Source organism: Stegodyphus dumicola, chromosome 7 (genome assembly GCF_044657685.1).
Source record: "Stegodyphus dumicola isolate Sdum_Otavi_A_Nest chromosome 7, ASM4465768v1".
In the NCBI taxonomy this organism is placed as follows: Eukaryota; Metazoa; Arthropoda; class Arachnida; order Araneae; family Eresidae; genus Stegodyphus; species Stegodyphus dumicola.
In genome coordinates this window covers 201625703-201652688 of record NC_140774.1, presented here as the reverse complement: position 1 = coordinate 201652688, position 26986 = coordinate 201625703, and the positions used below count along the sequence as shown (strand labels likewise).

At 33.0% G+C, this 26986-nt stretch overlaps 1 protein-coding gene across 1 annotated transcript; it reads left to right on the top strand.

Moving 5' to 3' along the window:
* Positions 1 to 25281, top strand: LOC146996604 (uncharacterized). Its single transcript, XM_085821230.1, has 3 exons — positions 1 to 158; positions 5791 to 6014; positions 21951 to 25281. Exons 2-3 carry the CDS (start codon positions 5800 to 5802, stop codon positions 22075 to 22077), a joined length of 342 nt encoding a protein of 113 aa, XP_085677356.1. The 5' UTR covers positions 1 to 158; positions 5791 to 5799; the 3' UTR covers positions 22078 to 25281.
* The last annotated feature ends 1705 nt before the right edge of the window (positions 25282 to 26986 follow it).

The window sequence follows — 26986 nt, the reverse complement described above, 5'->3', positions numbered from 1 at the left end:
ACCTCCGTAGAGTCCGCAGTTCAAAGAACTTCCGATTTTGGACAGGGGTTTGAGAGTTTAAAAGACGGCCTTCTATCAAGAGCTCAGTCAGTTTTTGAGTGGACCTTTCTGAAGTTGCCAGCTGAAAAATCTCCTCATCCTTTGAAATACCAATACATGTAAGGATATAATTTTACTTCATTTCTTTGTGGTTGCAGTATCAGGAGAATTTGGAGACATTTCTCAGATTCTGAAAGATTCGGTAGTAATGTGGCGTTCAAAGTAATTTTTCTGAAAACTTCTTATTAGCTGGTTGGAATATATTTTGTTGATTTTGCTCCAAGCTAGTAATTTATTTTTCGTAGAAACGTTGTATTTACTTTGAAATTTCTTATTGAAGTTTTTATTTAATTAAAAATAAAAAAAGTACTTTAAACTATTGCAAAAATTATATGAATGCTTTTCCTCAAAATTAATGTTCAGATTTATTTTCTATTAAATTATTAATTGTGAGTTTAATTACAAACAAATTAAATTAAGTATTTGCTTCAGTCAGTAGGAGACTTAAAATCATAACTTTTTATTCTTTTTCAAAAAAGAAAATATTTACATTTTAAATATGGCATCATGATGATTTAAGATAAGAAAAAAGAAACTGGAAATTCTGAATGAGACAATTTTCAGTTTAAAAACTCCAAATAATTATTAAATTGCTTTTTACAGTATGAAATCATAATCTTTTGGTTCTCTTTTGGTTAAAACACTGGAAATCTTTTGGTTAAAACACTGGAAACTTAACGGAAGTCAAGTTTCCAGTGTTTTAACCAAAAGAAATCTCGGTGTAATTTTTTAGTTTAAAATTTGAATTTCTGAAGAGTGATCAGACGATACTTGTTAATATATAATGGCATATCTAGTTAATTATTGTTATTCGATTTTTCATGAAAAGCAACATTTGATAAGAAAAAGAGTTTTAGGGATTTAATTTCAACCTTAGTAAAACTGAATGTTTTGAAAATGTTTTGAAGGAATAAGGAAATATTTCAAGTTTCGAGATTAGACCACATTTTCTAAGTGCTAATAATACCTAAATAAAGTAGAAGGCTAACGTTATTAAATTAAAAATGTTAACGCAACCAACATTATCAGTTCTTCATCAAAATTGTTCCTAAAGAGAAATATGTTATTTATGCCTAATTTTGATTAACTAAAATTTCTAGAATTATTTTTCTAAAATTCTAAACAGGTTTAACAATTTTAATGCGTAAACAAGTAGCAGTTTCGAGTTTGAAACTGGGGAGCGTATATTTTATGGATAATTAATCAATTGAGAAAAAGCAAATAATGTGTCATCGTAATTCCTATATTCTTTTATAATGCTTTATGCTTGCAGTCTCTTAGAATCTTAGAAAGTAACATTTATGGAAAGCGTTTGATACACTAATCAATAAAACAGTCTTTGACAAAGGAATCAAACACTGCAATGTCATCAAATATATGCCATTCTTGTACTAAATTATAAGCTTTATGTAATGTTATAAGCTCAAGTAGGAACTTCTTCAATATTTGTAATTTTTTTATATTACATTTAACCATAAAATCACGTAATGCAATTTATATCTTTTACCTTAGTTAACAAGAATGGGAAGTACATTAAAACTTTATACATAATAAATATAAAATAACCAAACACCGGCTCCGCCTGTTTAGGCATATGTATCTAAACGATTGTTTTTCTATGTTTGAAACTGAAATATTTTGACATTTTGCCTAATTTCCAGAGATGATACAGTAAATATACGTATTAAATTCTTACAAGGCAGTAATATTATGCAGAGTTTGTGAAAACGCAGAAAAATGAAACTGTCAGCAGAGCGAAAGAAAAATCATCTTTATAGTGAAATAAAAAGACCTTTTCTGCAGTAGCAAAGAAAGCTACTCTAAGTAATGCTGCAGTCGTAAGATGACTGTTATATAACTTCACTGGGAATCTTATCATATTTTATCATGCACTATCAAATCCCGATTAACGAACGTTCGGTAACATACGCAGCTTCATATTTTTGACCATTCAAATGTTCTTTTGGCCCAAAGGGGCAATTTGCCCAGAAGGGTTATTAATTTCCTTTTAGCATTTCGCGTCTATTCACTATAAACGGTGAATCACTTTTGAAATTGTTGCCACCAAATATTAGAACCCTGTATTTATATTTAAAGAAATTAAATAATGAAGAATCTGCATGAATGTATGTATCTTTCTTGCACTATGAAAAAACAACGGAACCTGGAGCCATCCAAAGTTGAATAATGTAGGTCTCGACCCGAACATAGGAATTTGGGAGCCCGAATTTGGAATTTGTTTTATTATCTGTTTCATATTTTATAAAGCATTTATGGTACTTTTCCTTTTTGCCGGCGCAGGCGATAAAGTCGCCAATAGTGGTACAACTCATGCCAAACGGAATATCCTCGGTGGTAATCTTTTACGCCTTATTTTCAAAACAAGTCCCAGCTATTTTTTATCAGATTGATTGTTTCTTTCAATGCTGACATACAATTACATAGAATTTTTACCAGATAGTTCAGTTTATGCCCTTATGCCATTCGCGGTAATTAAGTCGATTAGGATGTAATCACACCCCTCACCCGAAGGCGAAAATATAGAAAAGGCAAAGCCAAGGGTCATCAGTTCTAATGAGAATGCACTAGCGAAGTAAAGCACTGCGGTTTTACATAATTTCTGAGTAAGCTATTCGTACGAATTGAAATAATTCTTGCATTTAAACTTGCATTCCAAATTAAGATTTAACTTGAAATTAATGTAGATAATTACTGAGAGAATTAGATTTTTGTGCGTAGTTTACGTGAGATGATATCGCTTGGGGTCACGTGATATGAACTGGCGAATCAGGATGTTGTACGGAGAAAGCATAGTAAATTCTTAAATTAATGTCTTTTTACCTTTTTATCGTCTTTGTTTATTGGCTTTTTTACAAAATTTTAAACTATATTAAAATATTTATACCTTCAAAATAAAAAATTCTTGAAACTAACATTTGTCAACACTTTTTATGTGTATACTCTGTGTTTTCGCCAGTAAAGTCTACTTAGCGAGATTTGAGACCGTAAATACGGAGTCATGATTGCTTACAGAGTTACAATGATTTTTAACACAATGATTTACAACATTTTCAAATAATATGTTTACAGCACGGCTAATAACAAAATAATAAAAAAAAAATAAGCGAATAATGTGCACAGTAAGTTAAACTGGTCTTCTTTTAGAGTAAGTAAGATGGCGAATTCCATCAGATTAACTAGCGAATCTCTAAATTGATTTCATCGATCTTATCATTGGACAAAAGTGTCCTTTTAGTACAAGTGCAGTGAACGTGAAACAATAGAATGAAGAAAACAATTTATACATCTGTCAGACAAATTATGTCACTGTTGCAGTCACAGCCAACGATCTGTTACTCGGTCTAGTTTAAAAAAAAATTCATCTGGATTTCAGAAGTATTTGAGAAGCATTTTCCCTGAAAATAAATAACTTCAAAATTTGCAATTTAGATAGGCACTTTATTAAATCTCTTCGATAATTAAGTTATTTAATTTAAAAGCTACTTATGTTTCAAATAACATTTAAATACACTTCATGAATGTTGAATTACAACACTCGACAAACCTCTTAAAGTGTGACGTCACTTAAATATTAATGTATATTATTGGTTCTTCTCTTCACGCAAACAAAATAAAAGATAAAATTATAATTAAATTTAACTTTTTTAAAAAAGGTGTTTGCGTTCTATCAGCTGTATTATATAACACTAGCGTTAAATACTAAACATTTTTAAATTTGGAATTAGAATCATGCGTCAAATACACTGAAATCAAAATATATATATAGATAAATTTTGAAAAAAATATGAATAGTTTCAGCTTTTAATGCTGGCTCAAAAGGGTTTGTTAAGGTTTCTTACGCTCTCTCTGTGCTCGTAGTGTACCAGTTTTGCTGTTACACTCACATCTACTAACGTATCTTTTCTGTCTTTTTCAGTTTATTTTAAGCATCATTTTCTTCGCAGTTACGCCATATGCAATTCAACAGCTAAATTACAAAAATTTTAAAAGCAACATTGGAATGTACGTTTAGAATTTTCGATGCAGCGTTAAGGGTTGGCATACATTTTTCTGTTTTTTTTTCGGCCTTTTCTCAGTTTACCTACCAATGTTCAGTTTTCATACTAAGCTGGCTTTAGAATTCTTTTCTCTCTTTTTAATACTAACGTTTTTTGTGTTTACTGGCCCACCAGCGGCCGAGCGGTAAAGTCGCTGAATACTGGTAGTTCGGTCCGAAGTTCCAATCCCGCGAACGGGCTGGCTGCATGGGCGTTTTCGTGGTTTTCCCCATGTGTAACGTGTATACGAGCCAGTTTCCTTTAGAAAGTCCTCCACGAAGGCATTCATCCCCTTAGGCAGATAGCCCTCGTGTGCTTTGCCATAATTAAATACACCTGTGTGTTTACTTTATTTATTAAATATCACATTTTTGGCGCTTACGCCATATAAAACGTGATTCAGTAGCAAAATCACAAAATATTTAGAAAAAGCATATCTTTAGAATTTCTGCAAGAACATTTTACGCCCACTAGCGGCCGAGCAGGAAAAATCACTGAACGCTGGTAGTTGGGACCTGGGTTCGATTCTAGGCGAACGGGCTGACCTGCATGTGCGTTTTCACGATTTTTCCTATGTGTAACATATTTTTTATTTCTTACGTGCTCCCTCTTAGGCACTAAACAGAAAGACAGGGATACCTCGTGGAGGTCTTTTTAAGGGAAATTGGCTCATATCCACATTACACATGGGGAAAACCATGGAAACGCCCATGCAGCTAGTCCGTTCGTCGGGTGTGTGTGTGTGATTATGGCAAAGCACACGAGGGCTATCTGCCTAAAGGAAGGGATGCCTTCGTGGAGGACTTTCTAAGGGAAACTGGCTTGTATACACATTACACATGAGGAAAAACACAAAATTCGCGGGATTCGAACCTCGGACCGAACTACCAGTGTTCAGCGACTTTACCTCTCGGCCGCTGGTGGGCCGTTCGTCGGGACTTTTCCTTACAAAGTCCTCCAGGAACACATTTATCCCTTAAAGCAGATAGTCCATAATCATCCAAACCAACAGCACTGTTGCGTACGTACGGGTTCATAATAGACTGAATGGACAAGTCGATAAAAAGTTAATAAATTTGTTTCTTATCCCAAGAAATAAAATGTTGAAATTTCCTCAGAGTTATCTGTACAATATCGCAATATCTCACAGTAGTTATATTTTAAACTAATAAAACGTTGAATAGAACTCAGTTCAAAACAGAGAAAGCTAATTTAATTTCACCGCGAATTTTCTATAGTCAACAACAAGAACTAAGTAAACAACTCATAAAACAACTGAACTGAGATGTTCAGATGTTTTGCTTCGGCTTTTATAAGCTTTTTAATTAAGCACGATAATATTCTATTATTTTCTCGATTTTTCAATTACGAGATATCTATTTATCAAATGCGCGTGCTCCTATATTTTAAGTTTTCCGGCGTAGATTTCTCTTCAAATAAAAGTCGTGCTGCATTGCACGGCAATATAAAACAATTTTAATTACAAATTCTAGTAAAAATAATCTAAATAAATACAAAATCCGTAACAGTATGTTGCTTATTAGATGAGTATTTTATTTTACACTTTGTGGAATATTTTTCGGTTGTTTATCAGTTATGTTTCTAGAGATTTATGGATCTTTTCATTCTTTAGCTCGGCAAAATGAACAAGCATTTCTTTAGCATTTGTCTTGTTGTCGCCTTGTCGGGTTTGGTTCTAGTCCCGAGCGTGGAAGCAGGCCATAAACTCAAGCTGAAGAAGATCGCCAAGATGCTGCTTTTGGCAAATGCCCTGACTGGTAAAAAGATTCTGCTTCCCCTGCCACTCCCTCTACCTGTTCCAGTATTCCAGGAGAATATAAAACATATTCCTTATGAGTAAGTACAACATATTGGAATTTAATTATTTGTTACTTCCACTCAGAAGTAATTTTAAGGGGCAAAACAAGACTGAAATATAAGTAAATTAATGCAAGAGTAAAAAATCTGATGTCTGCACCACATGAATTTCTTGCACGGAATATTAAATTATACGCATTTTTTCTACCTTTCATTTAAACGTATTCAATTGAATTAAACCTACTCCGTCGATAGCATATAAACCACAATAGTAAACCACAGTACAACTCTTTAAAATTCACATATATCTGAAGAATTATCTAATCGTTGCCATATGTTCTATTCAAATACTATAACAAATCTAATACGATGTATAAAAGAATTAGACAAATATAAAAGAAACAGTTGTTGTTTCGAAGCTTAGTTGCTTTAGATTGGCAACAAATCCATTATTCTGCTAAGTTTCAAATTTAAACAAGTATGGCTGCTATGGTAAAAAAAAAAAAAAAAAAAAAAAAAAATTAGGCTTAGCCGCACTTAAACAATTTTTAAATTGTTGATAATTCTACAAACATTGCATGTAGGTAAACTAGAGGCAAAATATACATTTATGCAGATTTTTCCTTATTTAATTTCTTCAAATATAATGCAGGACTCTAAAATTTGGTGGCAACAGTTTGAAAAGTGAAATATAGTGAGCCAACGCAAAATAGACATTTATAGTGAACCAACGCAAAATCGCAAAACGAAAACAATAGTCCTTCAGAGACAAAGCCCTTCTGGACTAATAAAATAATTAAAAGAGAATTATTATAAGAAATGTAAAGCTTTTTTTTAATAAAGACATTTTAAGAAAGAAGCTTTAAGAAATTGTAAAAGAAAATTACCAGGATCGATCGCTACTCTACAAATTCAGGACTTTCCATGGATCAAGCTACATAATATGAAAATTATAATATTAACAATATTGATAATAAAAAAAGTCTGAAAGTTTCTAAACTTTATATTATGCCAAAACTGGTATTTTGTTTTCATTTACAGACACATACACGTTTCAAGAGCATTTGTGCTAATGACACACTGGACTAAAAATATTTAAAAACAGCATAATTTTAGTATTTCCGATACACAGTCTCACACGCTGGAGATAATTTTTTTTTTTTTTTTTCGTACGGTGTTACCACTGTTTGCTTTGAATCTGTTGAGTTTGATAATCAAAAATTCATTAAAGTTTAAAAAAATCTGAAGTAGAAAACAAATTCAGATTCCAAATTCGGAATTCCAAGTGCCCATGTTCTTGTGGAGGACTATGTTATTCAAAATTTGATGACTTTAGGTACTGTGGTTTTTTTCACAATACGAGAAACATACATACATTCATGTAGATTCTTCATTATTTAGTTTCCTAAAATACTAGGCGATAATATTGTGGCAAAAATTTGAAACTTATTCGACGCAAAATGCAGTTTCGAGATTAATAGCCCATCTGAGCTAACAACAAATCAAAATTCTAAAGCAAGGGGAAGAAAATATTTAACTTTTAAAACTAGTAACTTGGAATACCAAAGAGGTCAAATGCACACGTTTATTAAGAATAAAACAAATGAAAAAAAAAAAAAACTAAAAAAGCGAAATTGCCTAAGCTTCATAAATGTGGAAATGGAAAATCGTAGAAAAGGAAACTTAAATTTCTAATGATTAAATTCAATTTATATTTAAAGAAGAAAATAGCCAGTGCAAAAGAAGTAAATGTCACTCTAACTGTCAGTCTATATCTATCTATCTATCTATCTATATATATATATATATATTAAAAATCAAAGTAAAAGGCAAAAGTTAAAATATAAAACGCGAGTTACAAAATAAAATTTTAAAACAAACGGAAATAAGTAGAGACATAAAAAGATAATTTTCCCAACACAGTATTCTTGAATTTTAGGAATGGGGTAATGAGAATCATATTTTTCTAAAAAGAGGCAAAAATCCGTTTTTTTTTTTTCTCCCATTGTACTTTCTTTTATACTTGTAAATAATAGAGCAATCTTATTTTGGCATAAATTTTAAATAAATATCCATCAGTTTTTTTAAATAAAAATCTATCTGTCAATCGAAGGCGGATCAGACACAATTCTCCTGTTTTTAGAAGCAACGCATTTTTATCTTTAATTTATGATGCATTCTCAAAACGTTTTTGTTGCTGAAGAATACAGAACTATGTCTGATCGTCATCGAAATCGATAGAATTTTATTCAGAATCAAAGTAAGGTTACTTTTTTAACAGTTCTTTTAAATTTTTATTAGTTTAAACTTGTTTTAAGAAAGCCAATTTTGACATGTCGTGCAATTAACACAGTTAAGGCGTTTTAATGCACTATCTTCTACTTAGCATGGTTTTATTAAAGAATAATAAGTTAGAATAACTATGAAATTTTTATTTAATAAGTTAGAGAGTTAAACTCATATAGAACACAAATAGAATACAAATCAAAGTTAACAGTCTTTACAAACATTTAAATAGAAATAAGGAACTTACAAAAGATTTATTTATAAGTTTTAAATAACTTCAGGCTTACCTATTAGGCAATATTATCAGGAGTATATTTCATAAAGTGAATTTAACATGCTGAAAGAATGAACGCAAATACAACGTTAGCACAGAATTGTTTTAAGACTTCTGCTTCTGAACATAGGTAGAATCTTCTCTCGCCGATAAATATCGTTTGGCGCTGTTTTGTTTTTGACGTTGCCGAATTTCATTACGCAAAAGTGACACAAATTTATTCTAACAATTTTATTACTTATTTATTTTTATTTTGGATAAGTTAAATCAGGAAACGTTTTATAAAATGAGCTATAATTAATAAACTTTGTCACACCATTTTCTACGTTAATTTAATATTGCGCACATTTTGCATAAAATAAATATAAAAGTAACCACTCAAAATTAGTTTCATTTATATCATACAAAATAAATAATGTGCATCTGTATTTACAAAATAATTGTTACATTTTTATTTTCGTTGCAAATGTTTTTTGCGCTGTTAAACTAGAAGTCCATGACTGGAGCCACATAGAAGCATCATAAAACTAATAGCACCATAGTTTAAATACATAAGCAAAGAATAAATTAAAGTAAAAAAGTGAAATAAATATGTAAAAATAAAGTGGCAACGTCCTTTTATTTGTCTTACTATACATTTTTGATATTCATGGTATTATTTCTTTAAAAATAATACGTAGAAATAATATTTGATGGAAAATTCTTTTGTGTTCCCATATATTTTTTAATATTCGCTATATATGTGTAAAAGTAATCCATGGCGATAACATTTTGTGGCATCGTTTGAAAAGTGATACGGACAAAAAAGTGCGATTTGAGACTAATAGCATTTCTAATAAGCTGCCTCATTACATTCTAAATACTGTTAATTTCTAATTTTTGAAACACTAAGACAACTGTTGATTACCTCAATTTTGCAATGTCTTTTTTCTGAAGTTAATCATAATATGAGTTCATTTAAATACAAGACGCGAAGATAAATATTTTATTTTCTTAGGAAGAATTCTTCTGAGTCTCAAAGATGAAGAACGAATGTTCTTTTATTAATTTCTAGGATGATTTTATTAATTTCCAGAACTGAATTTTTTGTTTCAGCTATTATTTATTACATTTTGTAATTCCTATCATTAGTTTGTTATTACTATTCTATTACGTTCTATAGTTACTGTCATTGCTGCTTTTTATCTATGATGATAATGGTAATATTAGTTTATATTCAGTAATGCAATACCAAGTGTGAAGTTCATAGCGGGCAGAGATCAGTGTCGTTGAAATACTTAATAAAGCATTTGTCATATTTGATTAAATATTTCTTTCTTGCTTAGAAATTATTATTTTTTTGGTATGTTAAAGAATAGGAGAGTCATGAGTCAACAGTTTTTCATTCATTGCTTTGGATACTGGACTGCTGACTGTTTTCTCTTGAAAATATGAGATTTATTGCTTATTTCATTGTAATTTTTTATATTATGTTTTAATTATATATAGTTTTAATTATATAAACAGTTTTGGAGGATTTGTTTTAGGAAACAAAGTTCTTAACTTCCTTTAAAGCATTTGAATTCTTAAGATTTTGAAACGGAAGTTGGTTAATTTATTTATTAGGATAATTATTATTTGTATTAAGGGATATTATTTCATTGTAATTTTTTAAATATGTGATACATTTTTATTGATTTTTTTTGATAGAGTAGTTCTGCAGAATAAAATTCTGTGCAGGTTTTAAATTTAATGTTTGGGGTTCCATTTAGGCATTTTTACGGTACATTTAAAAGCCAGACGAAGGCTAGTAATGCGGCTAGAAAATGATAAAGTGAAGGTAAAAAAACCTTTGTAGAAGATAAGCTTATTCTTAGCTACCTTGGATGGTTAAGTTTCAAAATATTTCGAAAATTTATATCAAATAACGAGGCGGAAGGTCATTTTTAGAAAATTCTAGAATATAATGAATAATATTAGGTTATTTAATTACGGCAAAGCCTCGAGGCTATCTGCGTAAGGAGAGGGATGCGTTCGTGGAGGACCTTCTAAGGAAAACTGGCTCGTATACGCGTTACACATGGGGAAAACCACGAAAACGTGCCATGCAGCCAGCCCGTTCGCGGGATTCGAACCTCGGACCGAACTACCAGTGTTTATCGACTTTACCGCTCGGCCGCTAGTGGGCAATGAATAATGATCTACTTTTAATGAGGTTACTTTTTCTCGGATTCGCTCATTTTTAAACGGGTAGAAACAAAACAAATATATATATTTTTTTAACTTCATAAGATGTTTTTCTCATAAAAGTGAATATTTCTTAAAACAAATTCTCGATCACGTTAAAAATATAAATGTCGAAAAGCAAGCCTAAATTAATTTTACTTTGAAAGTTATAATTTATATAAAATGACACTCTCTTGTTTCTTACAAACTTAATTGATTTGAAATAAACACTTGAATTTTGGGGGCGCTTATATTATTATTTTTTTTTATCTTTCAAACTCTCTATCTGATTTATACTTTTCCTTTCTACCTGGCAATTTTCGAAACACTTAAGAGTAATTGCGCTTCCTTTTTCTATTAAAACGAAATATATTTCGCCTGACGAAGTACGGAAAGAGAAAGTCATTTGCTTTTGTTCTTGTAAGTGACCCATGGCTACATTGGATCTGACCTGAATACAAAGTGTTGATTACGTGAGTAGATGAAAACTGATCATTCAATCCATTGAACCGGGAAATATACTTCTAGAATTCTACAGCAAGAAGAAACCGAGTTCCGCACGTTGTAATAACTATTATTATATTGATTTTCGATTCAATTAAACAGTATCGGGCTTACTAGAAGTTGACGGTCATTCAACTTTTTTCAGCTTTCTGCATTCATATAACTACCGAGAGACTTACTGGATCAACTTATTGAATCGGCCTTAGGGTTAATCTAAATTTTCTAAATCTTCACAGGTGCATGGTTTTCCATTTTGTCAGTTTCTTGTGCATTATACCCGAAAGATTTTAAAACACTTATTTAAGCAAAATTACATAAAGCTTGTAAGTTTAATTTTTATCTAAAGGGAACTGACCTCCCAGAGTTAACATTAACAGGTTTAAATTATAAATGTTAAGACAAATAAGATGTAAATACAAATAAGATCGTCACAGGTGCAGAGCTTTCGTTTTTGTCAGTTTCTTGTGTATTATATCCGAATGATTTTGAAACATTTATTCAAGCTGTGGAGACATTAGGTCATTTCGAAACAGGAGAAATGAAAAATAAGCAATGCCCTCGCCGAGACACGAACCTCTCGAATACGCGCCGAGCGTGCTAACCACTACACTACGAAGGCATGCTAAGAAAGCCGGAGAAATACCTTATATACTCCCACTTTTGAAGGGCGACTGAAGATTAGGAGACCCGATCGCCAAATCCTGGTGTTGGAGAATCATTATCCACCACCCTTTTAGTTCGGGCGCCAGTGTAGAGTTATTAAGTTATTTCGAAGCAGGAGAGATGAAAAATGAGCGATACCTTCGCCGAGACTCGAACCACGGACCTCTCAAACAAGCACCGAGCGTGCTGAACACTGCACTACGAAGGCATGCTAAGAAAGCGGGAGAAACACCTTATAAAGCAAATTAAATAAAGCTTATATGTTTATTTTTTCTCTAAAGAGAACTGATCTCCCAGAGTTAATAGGCTCAAGTCATAAATGTTAGGACAAATAAGATGTAGATACGACACGCAGCACAGGCAAGAGAATTGAGTCATTTTTAATTCTGCAGTATTCGAAATTTTGTAGTTTTCACAAATTATAAGGTTTTTTTTTTTTTTTTTTTTTTTTTTTTTTTTAGGGGAGGGTAGGGAATCACATGATTCTAGAATATTGCCGCCCTTCAAGTAAATGCAATCTTGCCATTTTTCTGCAATATTACCAACGATATTATCAGATTTTTTAGCTGGAAGGAATGTTATTGCATGTTTCAACTTCGGTGACCTTTCGAGAAAGAACACAGCACTTAGCAGTCTTCCAAAGCAGTCCAATAAAAGTTTAATGGACTCCGATTGAGCTGTTGTCAGACAATCGTTCAGTAAAGTGATCTTCAAGCTACCGGCTATCTATAGCTGCCGAATAAGGCTTGACACTATCATCAATTAAAATTAATGGATGAGTGGCTACAGCAAGCAATTTCACTTGCTCACAAAGGACTTCGTTTGCGTAACTTAGAACGTCAAAATAACTAAATAAATAAATATAAATAATAATAATAAATAAATAAAATTAAAAAATCTGAAAGGTTTTGATTTTATACTACGACCAAATCGTTTTGTGTGTTACCTTTATTTATTAAATATCATGTTCTCCGCACCTAAGCCATAAAACTCAATTCAACAGCAATATCACGAAATAATTTTAAAAGCGTATATCTTTAGAATTTCCGATGCACAGTCTCGCGCGCAGGAGATAAAAAGGTTTTTTTCCCATACAGCGTCGCCGTTGCTCGCTTTGAAATCGGTCAGCTTCTTAATCAAAAGCTCATAATGCTTTACCAAATACGAAATAGATAATAAAGCAAATTCCAAACTTGGGCTTCCAGATGCCCATATTCGGGTGGAGACGTACGTTATTCAAAATTGGATGGCTCTAAGTACCGTAGTTTCATAACAGTGCGAGAAACGTGCGTACATTTATGCAGATTCTTCACTATTTAATTTATTTAAATATAATGAAGGGTTTAATTAATTGGTGGCAACAATTTAAAAAGCGATTCGCCGTTTATAGTGTGCCGACGTAAAATGTCAAAACGAAATTCATAGCCCTTCTGGGCTCACTGCCCTTTGTGTTTATAAGGTATTTCTCCCGCCTTCCTAGCGTGCCCTCGTGGTGTAGTGGTCAACACACTGGGCCGGTATTTCAGAGGTCTGTGGTTCGATTCCCGGCGAAGGCGTTTGTTAATTTTTCATCACTCCTGCTTCCAAATTATACCTAATGTCTCTACAGTGGCGCCCGAACTAAAAGGGTTGTGGATGATGACTCTGCACACCCAGGATTTGGCGACTGGTTCCCTAAAAAACCCCAGTCGCCCTTTAAAAAGGGGAGTATATAAGGTATTTCTCCCGCTTTCCTAGCGTGCCTTCGTGGTGTAGTAGTGGTTCTACACGCTGGGTCGGTATTCCAGAGGTCCGTGGTTCGATTCCCGGCGAAGGCGTTTGCTAATTTTTCATCTTGCCTACTTCAAAAAAAAATACCTAATGTCTTTAAAGGCGAATAAATTCGGGCATTAACGATTTTAGGAAAGGAAACGTCTCCAGGTATATGTTCTTTGCCTTAGTTCAATATGATTAATTTGTTATTAATCATATTAAATAACATAAGTAATAAACATTTGCTTAAGTCTTTTGATGCCTGCAAACTGTTACTCAGTTGAAGACAAAAATAGTTTCTTAATAACGAAAAGATTTTTTTCCCTATATCGTAAGATTGTAAAAAAAGAACCTTTCGTACAAAACTTCCCGCTTTACATTGGAAGGTATTAAAAAAACTTAGCATTGCAAGGTCAGAACTTCTTTACACCATTTCCGTAAATACCCAATGCCAACAAGCCTATAATCAAATTCCTGATATTGTGTCCAGTAGAGCATTACTGATATTTTCTTTTACACAATTATTTCTGACATATGTTTTTTTAATCCACATATTTTGTAACTTGGATTTTAGGGCGAAAAAATATAACTACCTGTTTTTCGATTTATTTATATCCACTTCCACAAATCAGAATTTCCCATTGTTCGCTGCTTGACTTGCGTAAGTGTTGAATAATCAAAACGAACAGATAGTGGAAGATTAGAATTATATAACACTTCGTCTGTTTTTTTGCTAATATTTATAGATCATAATCTTAGACACGAACATATTCTTTCCCTATAAATAGAAATCTGCAAGTAATATTTCAATAAATTAATTTGAATTATATTGCTGTTTTTTCAGTGATTATGTTAGTAGAACATTTAGGTTTTATTTTATTTTCGGAATGTTTTTTGACGTCTAAATGACTCGAAATCATTATGGTTATTTTAAAATGATAGTTTTCTAGATATTCGAAAATAAATCTACCTACTAATAATCTTGGAAAAGCGAAGGTATTACTTATGTATGCAATGCACTGATTTCAATACGGCGTTTTCGATATTATGCAGTAATTCTTAAATTATCGAAATTACTTTCCACTTTGATTGAAAAGGAAAAAAATATGTGCTTAGATTTGTGTCCATGCCTATTTATAAACGTAAATTTGTTTTACATCGAGGATAATTTTTAATCATTCTTTAAATTTAAACTGAAGTATTCCAGAGCTGTGGAAGAAGGATATGTCAACAGGGAAATATTCACTTTACCGTTGATGTTTGTCGACGAACTTGAAGTCTTATCTCAAATGCGAAAATGATAGCCAAAATTTTCCTCTTCGAGAGTTATTTGTCATTGTGTTATTGTTGTTGTGACTTAATCTCACATGTCTGATAAAGCCCATGAGATTAATCGTGGCAAGGAGAACAAGACTGTGCCTGTTATTGGCAAGACCCATAAATACGCGACTTTGCTCAGTTCCGCCCCCAATATTGAAAGAGAGCACCCCGGGGGGTGGACGTGTTCTCCCCTACCATCTGTCTTCACGTACCATCAACCACTCCAGAGGATTTTCGGCAAGCCACATATTTAGAGTACCCCCATGCCTCACAGACACTGTACATTTAAAAACAACTCCGCGATTCGAACCCGGGACCTTTGGTACGGCAGTCAGCGTCGCTAACCACTATAGTAGATGAGCGGGGAGTTATTTAGCAGCATGTTATTGTTAACATGAGCCTTTTATTCAATATGGTATTTGTGAATAACATTCATACAATGGAAATGAGATAAAACAAAAATTTACAAAACATATTGAAATGTCTCGTTAATAAGTATCATCCCATGAAATATTTTTAAATTGCCATGAAATATTTTTTATTTTATTATCCCATGAAATATTTTTAATAGCCCATTTGGGCAAATTCACCCCTCTGGGCTAAAAAAATATTAGTGTTATTCCCTCTACCAAAAGACGTGCGTTACAAACCTAAGATAACAAAATTTGTAGTACGTTTTAAGTATAATTATTGTATTAATAACATTATAAGTTATGTAATTAAGGTAATAATTATAATTTATGTAATGTATTAATAACATTATAAGTTATGTAACATTATATGTTAATGTTTTACATGATAAAGTACATTTAAAAACAATTGATACCAAATTTTATGATATTAAAATAGAAACGAACTTGTATAATCCGATTCGATAAGAAAAATTAAGTATCACACGAAAGAGTATAAAAATTAAATGACATATCGAAAAGAATCTGAAAGATTTCAGATTTTATATTACGCCCGAAGGAGCGTTTTTTAATGTTTTGTAATTAAGCCTTCACTTATTAAATATCTTGTTCTTCGCACTTAAACCATAAAATTCAATTCAACAGCAATATCACAAAATATTTAATAGAGCGTATCTTTAGAATTTCCGATACAGAGTATCGCGCGCTGGAGATAATTTTTTTTTCGTACAGTGTTCCCACTGCTTTAAATCGATGAGTTTGTTAATCAAAAATTCTTTAATGTTAGACAAAATATGAAATAGATAATAAAGCAAATACCAATTTAGGGTTTCAGATGCCTATGTTCGAAGGGAGGACTACGTTATTCAAAACTAGGTGTCTCTAGGTACCGTTGTTTTTTCACAATGCGAGAAACATACATGCATTCATGCGGGTTCCTCATTATTTAATTTCTTTAAATATAATGAAGAGCTCTAATATTTTGTGGCAACAATTTGAAAAGTGAAATGACATTTATAGTGAACCAATGCAAAATGCCAAAACGAAAATAATAGCCGTTTTGGGCAAATTGACTCCTCTGGGCTAAAAAATTATGGTACTTTTCCGTTTCGCCGGCGCAAATCTCGCCAAGCAGACTTTATTGGCGACAACATATAGTATACACATAAAAAATATTTAAAAAAAATTAAAAAATTAAAAAAAATTCTTTTTTTTGAAGGCATAAACATTTTAATATCGCTTAAAACTTTATAAAAAGACGATAAATAAAGACAAGAAATTTGTAAAAAGACATTAATTTAAGAATTTACTATGCTTTCAATTTAAGAATTCAGTATGCTTTCATGGTTCAACATCCTCATTCGCCGGTTCATATCACGTGACCCCAAGCGATCTCATCTCACGTAAACTACTCTACAAAAATCTAATGCTCTCAGTAATTATCTACATTAATTTCAAGTTAAATCTTAATTTGGAACACAAGTTTAAATGCAAGAAATATTTCAATGCGTACGAATAGCTTACTCAGAAATTATGTAAAACTGCAGTGCTTTACTTCACTAATGCATTCTCATTAGAATTGACGAATTTAACCCTTGACCTTCCTTTTCTACATTTTCGGCTTCGGGTAAGAGCTGTGATTGCATCCTAATTGACTTAATTACCGAAAATGGCCTTAGACATAAAATTGAACTATCTGATAAAAATTCTATGTAATTTTATGCCAGTATTGAAAGAAACAATCAATCTTATAAGAAAAAGCTGCGACTTGTTTTGAAAATGAGGCGTAAAAGGTTACCAGCGAGAATATTCCGTTTGACATCGGAATATACGTTATGTAATGCATATAGCATTATATGTTAATGTTTTACATGATAAAGTACATTACAGCGTAAATATGAGGATTCCTCTAATTACACATTTTGTAACTAGGAGTCATTACTTTACCCATAAAAAGAAAAAACTGCAAAAAAAATAAAGTTAAAAAAACGTCCCTGTACTGGCTGTTAAATTACACAAATTTTTTGCTGCTCTTCATTTGAATATAGTAAAAATCCTTTCCTTATTTCAATATGATGGATATTGAACCTTGTAGGAAGAACAAAGCTAAATTTTCAGAATGAACAAAATACTTTTATTTGAATTTTAAAACAGAACCAAAAAAATTAATGCTGCAGCTCTTAACTATTAAAATTTTATACTCTTAACTACTACAGTTAAAACTCTTACAACTATTAAAATACTAAAAATAATTGAACTCCAAACAAAATATATATAAAAATCTTCCGAATTCTCTTCTTGTTGCCACACCGTAAAATGCAAGTTCTTGTCCTATTATTTATATTTCAAAGTCACGATCTTTACAAGTCATGATCTTTACAAATCACGATCTTTACAAAACACGATCTTTACAAGTCACGATCTTTACAAGTCACGATCTTTACAAATATATTTCCTCGAATTTCATTTGAGGTATATTTTTCATTCTATCAATTCAGCTCAATCCGCAGCAAAACAAAAATACATGAAAACTCAAACCATCTTTGTTAATCCGAAACCATCTGAAAGGTTTCAGATTTTAAATTACGTCCAAAGGGGCGTTTTTTTTTTTTTTTTTAACATTTCGTGTGTTATCTTTATTTATTAAACATCATGTTCTTCGCACTTAAACCATAAAATTCAGTTCAAGAGTAATATTAAAAGGTCCCACTTCCCTAGTGTGCATTCGTGGTGTAGTGGTTCAGCACGCTAGGCCGGTATTCCAGAGGTCCGTGGTTCGATTCCCGGCGAAGGCGGTTGCATATTTTTCATCTTTTCTGCTTCCAATTAACCTAATGACTCTACAATATCGCAAAATAAATCGAGCATAAATTTATTATATTTAAATTGAGCATATCTTTAGAATTTCCTGTGCACAGTCTCGCGCTGGAGATAAAAATGTTCTTTCTGTACGACGTTGCCATTGTCGGCTTTGAAATCCTTAAGTTTGTTAATCAAGTATTCGTTAAAGTTTTACAAAATATGAAATCGGTAGAAGAGAAGAAGAAGAAGATTAGGGCATTCCCCGTATCGAGAACTCAATCTCATTCCGGGTCCACTCCCCCTTTGGGCACATCATGGTGGTTCAACCTCCACTATTACCCATCAGGAGAGCAGCGCACCACCTGGGGACGCACCCCAGGCAGCACCGGTCGTCTAATGCTTCTACCAGTCGCTTGGACGAGCCCGTCGCAGCGGGACATTACCCAGCGACCCCGGGGGAGACCCCGGGTTACTAGAACCACGCCGCGCTAGGACGTGCCAGACTCCGGGGCCGGCCAATGAGTGACCTTTCCCAGAGCCTTCAGAACCACCAAGTTCATAAATTTTATACCCCCGTGGCCGAGACTGCCTAGGTACAGATCCTAACCAGTAGCTTCGCAGAGTTCTCTACGTCGACCCCCGGGGGGGGGTATGAAATCGGTAATAAAACAAATTTCAAACTTCGGCTTCCAGATGCCCATATTCGCAGTAGAATTAGGGACTAACCTTTTAACTGTCAAGTTATTTTGATAATTTAGGTGCATAAATTGTCAATTTTTTTTTATTTCAAAAATGAAATGTTTACCACGCAATCAAAAACATGTCGCGCACTTTGAACTTTAACCTCTATCCTTTGAAACCTTCAGTAAAATGCTGCCATCTGTTGAACTATAAAAACTCCGAAATAAACTTCTCACGATATATATTCGGGTATAACAATACGATGCACTCAAAATATATTAGACCGAGTAATACTCGGGCATGACATTTTGGAATACCATTTTGGAATGCCCGAGATTATTTCGGGCATGACAGTTAAAAGGTTAAAATTTAAATTAATTAAAATTGGATGGCTCTAGGTACCGTTGTTTTATCACAGTACGAGAAACATACATACATTTATGCGGATTCTTTATTATTTAATTTCTTTAAATATAATACAGGGTGATAATATTTGGTGGCAACAGTTTGAAAAGTGAAACAGACATTCAGAGTGATTTGACGTAAAATCGCAAAGTGAAAACAATAGTCCCTCAGGGACAAAGCCCCTTTGGACTAAAAAAGAAAAATCATTCAAATGGATTGGAAAACGGTTAAAATACCTATTTTCTTTAAGATACCCTAAATTTTCCACGATTACAGTTGCTGCTTCGTTTCGTACAAGGAAGTAAAAACAGTTGTAATATAAACGACTTAATACCCATAATATAAAAAAAAAGACTTTACTTTTTATTTGGATGTATTTTTATCAATTTGGAATCCTAATCCTCACGCTGTATTCGAATTTTATTCTTTGAACAAAGTGATTGGCTAGCTGTGTTGTTACCAAGCGCTAACTGTCATTGCATTTCATCACGCAAAAGTCAAATTAGTTGTGCGTTTTCATAACACTGGAATGTTTGCTTTCTCCGATCGTTAACTGCCTTATTGATTATTATTAATAACTACGGAGTGTAGAAATGAAAGGATGACATAAGGTTAAACGAGAATAATGTTAACAAAATGCAGTACTTCTTTCTCTACCCAGTTAACAGAGCAGGATTTCTAAATAAAATCTTGGGGAATATCTAACTTTCAAATGCAAATTAACTAATTTTTTTAGGGTCAGATATTTTGATTAATTGCGTTTTTAGTCCAAAACGACTTGAATCCCAAAGGACTATTACTTTCGTTTTGGCATTTTGCGTCGGACTCCTATAAATGTCGGTTCACTTTTCAAACTGTTGCCACAAAATGTTAGAGTCCTGCATTATATTTGAAGAAATTAAATAATGAAAAAACTGCATAAATGTATGTAAATTTCTCGCATTGTGATAAAATAACGGTACATAGAGCCATCAAATTTTGAATGACGTAATCCTCCACCGAATATGGGCATGTGGAAGACCCAATTTCGAATTTGGAATTTGTTTTATGATCGATACCCTATTTTGTAAAACATTAACGGCCTTTTCTCAATCGGCCTTTTATAAACAGTTTGATAAGATAGAAATGTTCCAGGCGTGATTTAAAACTCTAAAGTCAGCTGTCTAATAACAAGTTTTCAGTTGAGACTGGTTGAGAAATCAACTCAAAAAACTTCAGATACTTCTAATAGATCAATGGTGTCTTAAATTTTATAGCAATCTAATTAACAACTATTTTTTATCTAAGCACTCTGCATTTTTTATTAGTCCAAAGGAACTTTGTCCCTGAAGGACTATTGTTTTCATTTTGCGATTTTACGTTGAGTCACTATAAATGTCCGTTTCACTTTCCAAACTGTTGCCACCCAATGTTAGAGTGCTGCATTATATTTGAAGAAATTAAATAATGAAAAAGCTGCATAAATGTATGTATATTTCTCGCATTGTGATAAAATAACGGTACATAGAGCCATCGAATTTTGAATGACGTAATCCTCCACCGAAAATGGGCATGTGGAAAACCAAATTTGAAATTTGGAATTTGTTTTATAATCGAATTCCTATTTTGTAAAACTTTAACGAATTTTGGATCAACAAACTCAAGGATTTCAAAGCGAGCCATGGCAACGTTGTGCAGAAAAAAACATTTTTACCTCCAGCTCTCTCTATCGGAAATTCTAAAGATATGCTCATTTTAAAACTATTTTTCGATATTGCTGTTGAACTGGATCTTATGGTTTAAGTGCGAAGAACATGATATTTAATAAAGAAAGATAACACACAAAATGTTAAAAAAAACGCCTCTTTGGACGTAATTTAAAATCTGACACATTTCAGATTTTTATTTTAAAATTTTTAATTTAATTTTTTTTTTCAAATTTACAAAATGTATCTGAAAAATGCTTTCCTAAAATATAAGAACCTTAACTTTGTTTCTTGCTGACTAGTTTAAGACTAGGTGATAAACACATTAAAAGAAAGGAGAGTGTCTGTGCGGCATGAGGGGGGGGGTGCACTCTGCAGCGAGCCGAATTCCTCTGGAGAGGTTGCTTGTAGAGAATGAACTGATGGTCTGAGACCCACGGACCTTTCCCTTGTTTTTATCTCTAAAGAGCGAGACTGTTGCCACTCGGAAAAATGAGTGCTAAAATGAGTGTTGTCAGAGTTTTTTCAATTAATATCGTCGCCGATTCAAGTCGTACGAAGATGGAAACAGTCGAAATGGCTTCCCAAGAATTTTTGGAATCAGGAATAATGTATTTAACACTTGGTAATGGTATTTTTATTTTATTGTAAAACTTAGAAACTTTTTATTAGCAAACTCTACGATTTGAAAGCGAGCAGTGGCAACACTTCTCGAAATAAAGCAGATTTTTATCTCCAGCGTGCGAGACCGTTGCCACTCGAAAAAAAAAAGGGGAAAATCAGTTTTTAATTAAAATCTCAGATTTTAGGTACTATTTTTTTGGGGGGGAAGTAGGCATCGACTTTCCCAGGACGCAGAAAAGAACTATAGAATGTTTTGTGACGATAGCTCTAGTAGTGCCCGAGTTAATCGCAAACAAACAAAAAACACAAATTCTTATTTATATATATAGATAATGCAATTAAATTTTTTTTTCTTTTTTTACAGAGTGAAGAGTCAGGATTACGGCATGGGAGGCGGTTACGGCGGTGGCCTAGGTGATGGATTTGGAGGTTACGGCGGAGGTTATGGCGGAGGAATGGGCGGTGGCATGAAAGGAGGTGGATGGTGGTGAACATCAACCAAATAAAGCATGGTGGAAATATTTTAGGTCCTTGCAGTGATGAGGACTAGATGATCCTTGAAGAATAAAACGATTATGACACCTTCAAAAGCCAAGTACGAACTCGTCTTGTGAAAGGAGCTTTCAAGCCACTTGTCTTGAAACTGCACCTCACATTGCAACTTTTAGTCGCATTCAAATATGTATTCACTTGTGCGGCATTTCATCTTTGCATCCCATTTTCTTTGCTACTGTCCAATTATGCAGTGAAACTTCCAACAGACGGCAAAGTTCGGATTAATGTCACTGTTGTTATAAATACTGAAAGAGCAAGACACTGTACTATAATATCACACTGTTCTATAATATGTGTTTAATATCGTAGTGGCAAGTGCAATTCGTATACGAAATTGCAGTTGCTGAAGGGGTATCAGAAACCCCTATACCGACAATGTTAAATTGGCCATTTTCGATGTACCTTTTCTCAAAATCTGCTGTAGGTACAAGCTTGAAATTTTTTCTGTAATTAAAGTATACCTATCTGATTGTACTGAAATGAGCTTTTGAAACATTTTGAATTTTAGAGTAAATTACAGAATATTTTGTTAGGCATAGTAAAATTTAGCACTTTTCTCCCTAAGTTTATTACAAAAAGCTCATTTCAGTAAATATTAGGGAACCTAATAAATAAGCCATAAAACGTTTAAATACCTGTGAGCATTAGTTCCTGAGAAAAGGTACATCGAGCATAAAAAAAATCACGTTTGGAGAAAAACGCGTTTTTATGTAAAAATCCTCATTGATCAAAGCAGTAGATGACAAATTAAAACTAGATTTTTTTACAGTTTTAATTTTCATAGAGATTGAAGAATGGTATTTTTAGAAAGATAAAAGTGCAGAGAATTTGAAAATGCAAAAATCCGAAATCATAATTTTTTGAAGATTTTGGGGTTCCAACACCCCTGAATAGACTCATACACGAATTGCAGGTGAGAGTTCGACTACGTAATTTTAATTATAATGATAGAAAAATTACCAATGTCTAGCTTGCTAATAAAAAAAAATAACCTGTTAATCTTTCATTGCTAGCATTTACAAAACAAATACAAAAATATATTTTGAGCATTTTGTTTGTAACGAATAAATATTTTCAAGCTATTTTCTGGAAACAATTATGCACTTGTAGGGTTTCTCCCTCTTTTTATCTCAAATAAACGTCGAGGAACCTAGTGAAGGGTACTTATCGCTGAGTTCAAATAACTAAAGATATAGATCAAGAAGGATTAAAATACCCTTTATTTCACTCAACTAACAATAACACTTGGCCCCCTTCTCGGGCTTACAACAAAGCCTCCACTCGGGCTTGAACTGAAACTAAGAAATAAGAACTAAACTATAGCTAACTAAGAGAGACTTTGCTGAAGCTAACACAAGTATCTGACGTATCAGTTGGCCCTGAATTTAAACTAGACGGCGAATATCAAAAGGCACGTAATATACTAGAGTAACAGCTCCAAGAGAGACTTAGCCCGAAGGCAAACGCACGCTACCCAGGATGCCTAGCTCTCTCTCACGAAGTAAGTTGAACCTTCCTTAACCAGTTAACTGTGATTGACGAGTATACTCGTCATGGAGAATCGACACCATTTTGTGTATTGACGTGTATACACGTCATGCGTATATTATGTTAATGAAATGGAAAGATAAGAGGGAGGTTTATTTAGTAAGTACTGTACATAACGACAACGTAATAGAAACAGAGGAAAGAAAAATAATAAAAAAGAAACCGGAGCTAGTGACTGATTATAATAAAAAAATGGGTGGAGTGGATACGAGCGATGGAATTATCATAGCGTACTCCACAGCAAGAAAACGATTCAAAAAGTACTACAAAAATATATTTCTCCATTTCTTAGACATTATGTGTCTGAATGCATTCATATTATATAAAAAAATGATGGAAAATTTTCGCGTATCAAATTTTTGCTGAAATTTATTGAAGACATTTTTGCGACGTATCCAATTGAAAGAAAGAAATCGACACAAACTCGAACATTTAGATCTAATATAAGCCAATTAGGCGGGAATCATGTTCCGGAGTATATACCCGGAACATCGGGAAAAAACAACCCTACGCGAAGGTGTTCGCATTGCTACAAACGTAAGATCGGGAAGGAATGGCGTTACTGGTGTTCGATTTGCAAAGTCCCATTGTGTATTGCTGTTTTGCTGAATATCACTCCACAGCAGGAATTTAAATTCTTACTTTTATATGTATAATATTTAATTGAATTGATTGTGTTTTTAGTTTAATATGTATGTAATATATGCTTATGTTAACCAAATAAGTCAATATTAGTAATAAAATTTTCAATTTAATAAAATAAACCCATCTTTTTCATCCAATATCTTACCAGCGCAAATTACTCTGTGATGGACGAATAGACTCCTCGTGGCTCGATTCTGGCGACACAAAACGGTGCGCACTCTTAAACGAGAGCGGCACAGTTAACTGGTTAAATACTTCTTCTAACTGATTTGCCTTCTTCGCGATTCTAAAAACTCATTCTGGTTGGTTGTAAGTGGAAACAAGAATTGATAGGAAAGAGACTTTAAAATTAAAATAACGGTTATGAAATTAAAATATACCTTACACAGTTACAGTCAACAACTAAAAAATCTCTGTGATGCAAGAGATTTTCAAGTGCAACAAAGCATTTTATTTGCAATAAGAATATAAATCCTCCCTTTTAGCTATCTTTTCTTACTAATAACAGGTAATCTGATTAAAACATTATTCAGCAAATACTTTTCAAGATATATGACACAAAACATATAATCTTATCGTTCTGTCTGTTTTTACCATTGTGAAATTTTACAAAGTGTGAAATTCAGTACCTTTTTTTATTGCGGTGCTTGCCTTTAAACATACCCATATACCCACAGAAAGATAATTAAACTGAATAACATAGATAACATTATGCATTCGTGCTATGCAGCTTCGAATTATTTTTTATAAATGGATGTCACATATGTATCTTGTTAAAAATTGTCAACGTCGTACAAGTTTTCCATTTAATGATAGTTTATGTTCCAAAACTGAGATCATTTTATGTTTCATGAAACACATCATCTTGTGCAATATACTTTTTAATGTCAAACAAGTCTGTTTCGTTTTATAGATAGTATTATTTTAATAAAAAATATATATTCTGATTCTCTTGAGTTATTTTATTTGCAATAAAACTGACAATGCAGTTAACTAATGAAAAATTCTCAAGCTCTTCTAATTTATAAGTTAAAACATATAAAATCATTAATTCTGTTAAAATAAATAATTGTTTATTAAATTTGGGTCATGGATATCATAAAATTTATCCACTCATCAAACTGCAGCTAACAATTTGTGAAAAATTAAATGTGGGTTGAGAATACAAAGGCAATAGACTGTAAACATTGAAATTTGCTAATCAGAAATCCACTTATACCTTCTTTGTTGAAAATAACGTATTTTACGCACTAAGATGCACTTTAATTTTTAAGCATTTAAAAAAAACAATAACTTACCGTTTTTATTATTAGATTGTAAAACCAGACTAAAAAAAATACTTACTTTATAAAACAGAACTGATCTGTAAAATCCTTGAAAATTGTCATCTGAACTTTCTTCTTCTTCCTCCTCTTCTATTAGGAGCAGGAAGAAGATATTCCTAGATATGACAGATATCGATTCTTCGTCTGTCTTCGTGGTGTAATGGTCAGCAACTCGGCGCGTATTCCAGAGGTTCGAGTTTCGAGTCCCGGCGAAGGCATTGCACATTTTTCATGTTTCCTGCTTCCGAATAACCTCATGACTCTACAGTGGCGCCCGAACTAAAAGGTTTGTGGATGATGATTCTCCACCACCAGTATTTGTCGATTGGCTCCCGTAATCCTCAGTCGCCCTTTAAAAGGAGGAGTATATAAGGTATTTCTCCGGTCTTCTTAGCATTCCTTCGTGGTGTAATGGTCAACACACTCGGCGCGTATTCGAGAGTTCCGAGGTTCAACTCCCGGCGAAGGCATTGCTCATTTTTCATGACTCCTCCTTCAAAAATATCCTAATGACTCTACACTTAATGATCATCACTGTCCTCTTCATATATAAGATGGTTTTCACTGTCATCGACAGAGTTACTTATGCCGCACTTTTTGAAAGATTTAACAATAATATCTTCTCTCACTCTAGACAGTGTTGCCAGTTGAATCCAATGTTGCCAGATACAGATAGATTTCTCGCGGCATCGATTATATGGCCATTTTTAAGACTGCCGAGAGTCGAACCTCGCCGGGAGTCGAACCTCGGAACTCTCGAATACGCGCCGAGTGTGCTGACCATTACACCCCGAAGGCATGCTAAGAAGACCTTATACACTCCTCTTTTTAAAAGGCGACTGAGGATTACGGGAGCCAATCGACAAATACTGGTGGTGGAGAATCATCATCCACAAACCTTTTGGTTCGGACGCCACTGTAGAGTTATGAGGTTATTTGGAAGGAAGAGACATGGAAAATAGGCCGTGCCTTCGCCGGGACTCGAAACTCGAACCTCTGGAATCAAAACTGGACATTTTTATAATAATTTTGAGTACAAAAAAAATTGTCTGATAGTCCGTAAAATACGGTAATTAGAAATTCTATTTGAATGTAGAATAAGGAACAAAGTGGTTCTATTTAAGACATCAAGAATCACTAGAAAAGCTAAATCACTAAAACTACGTTGTGAATAGAATGAAATTTAGAATTCATAGAATAAAAATTAGAATTTCTTCAGAGGTAAAGTATGTCCTAATATATCAAATATATAAACAGATAATTAGTAATTTCTTTCGGCATCTTTTTTATCATGTTCATAATAAACGTTTCTCACTCTCAAAATAAA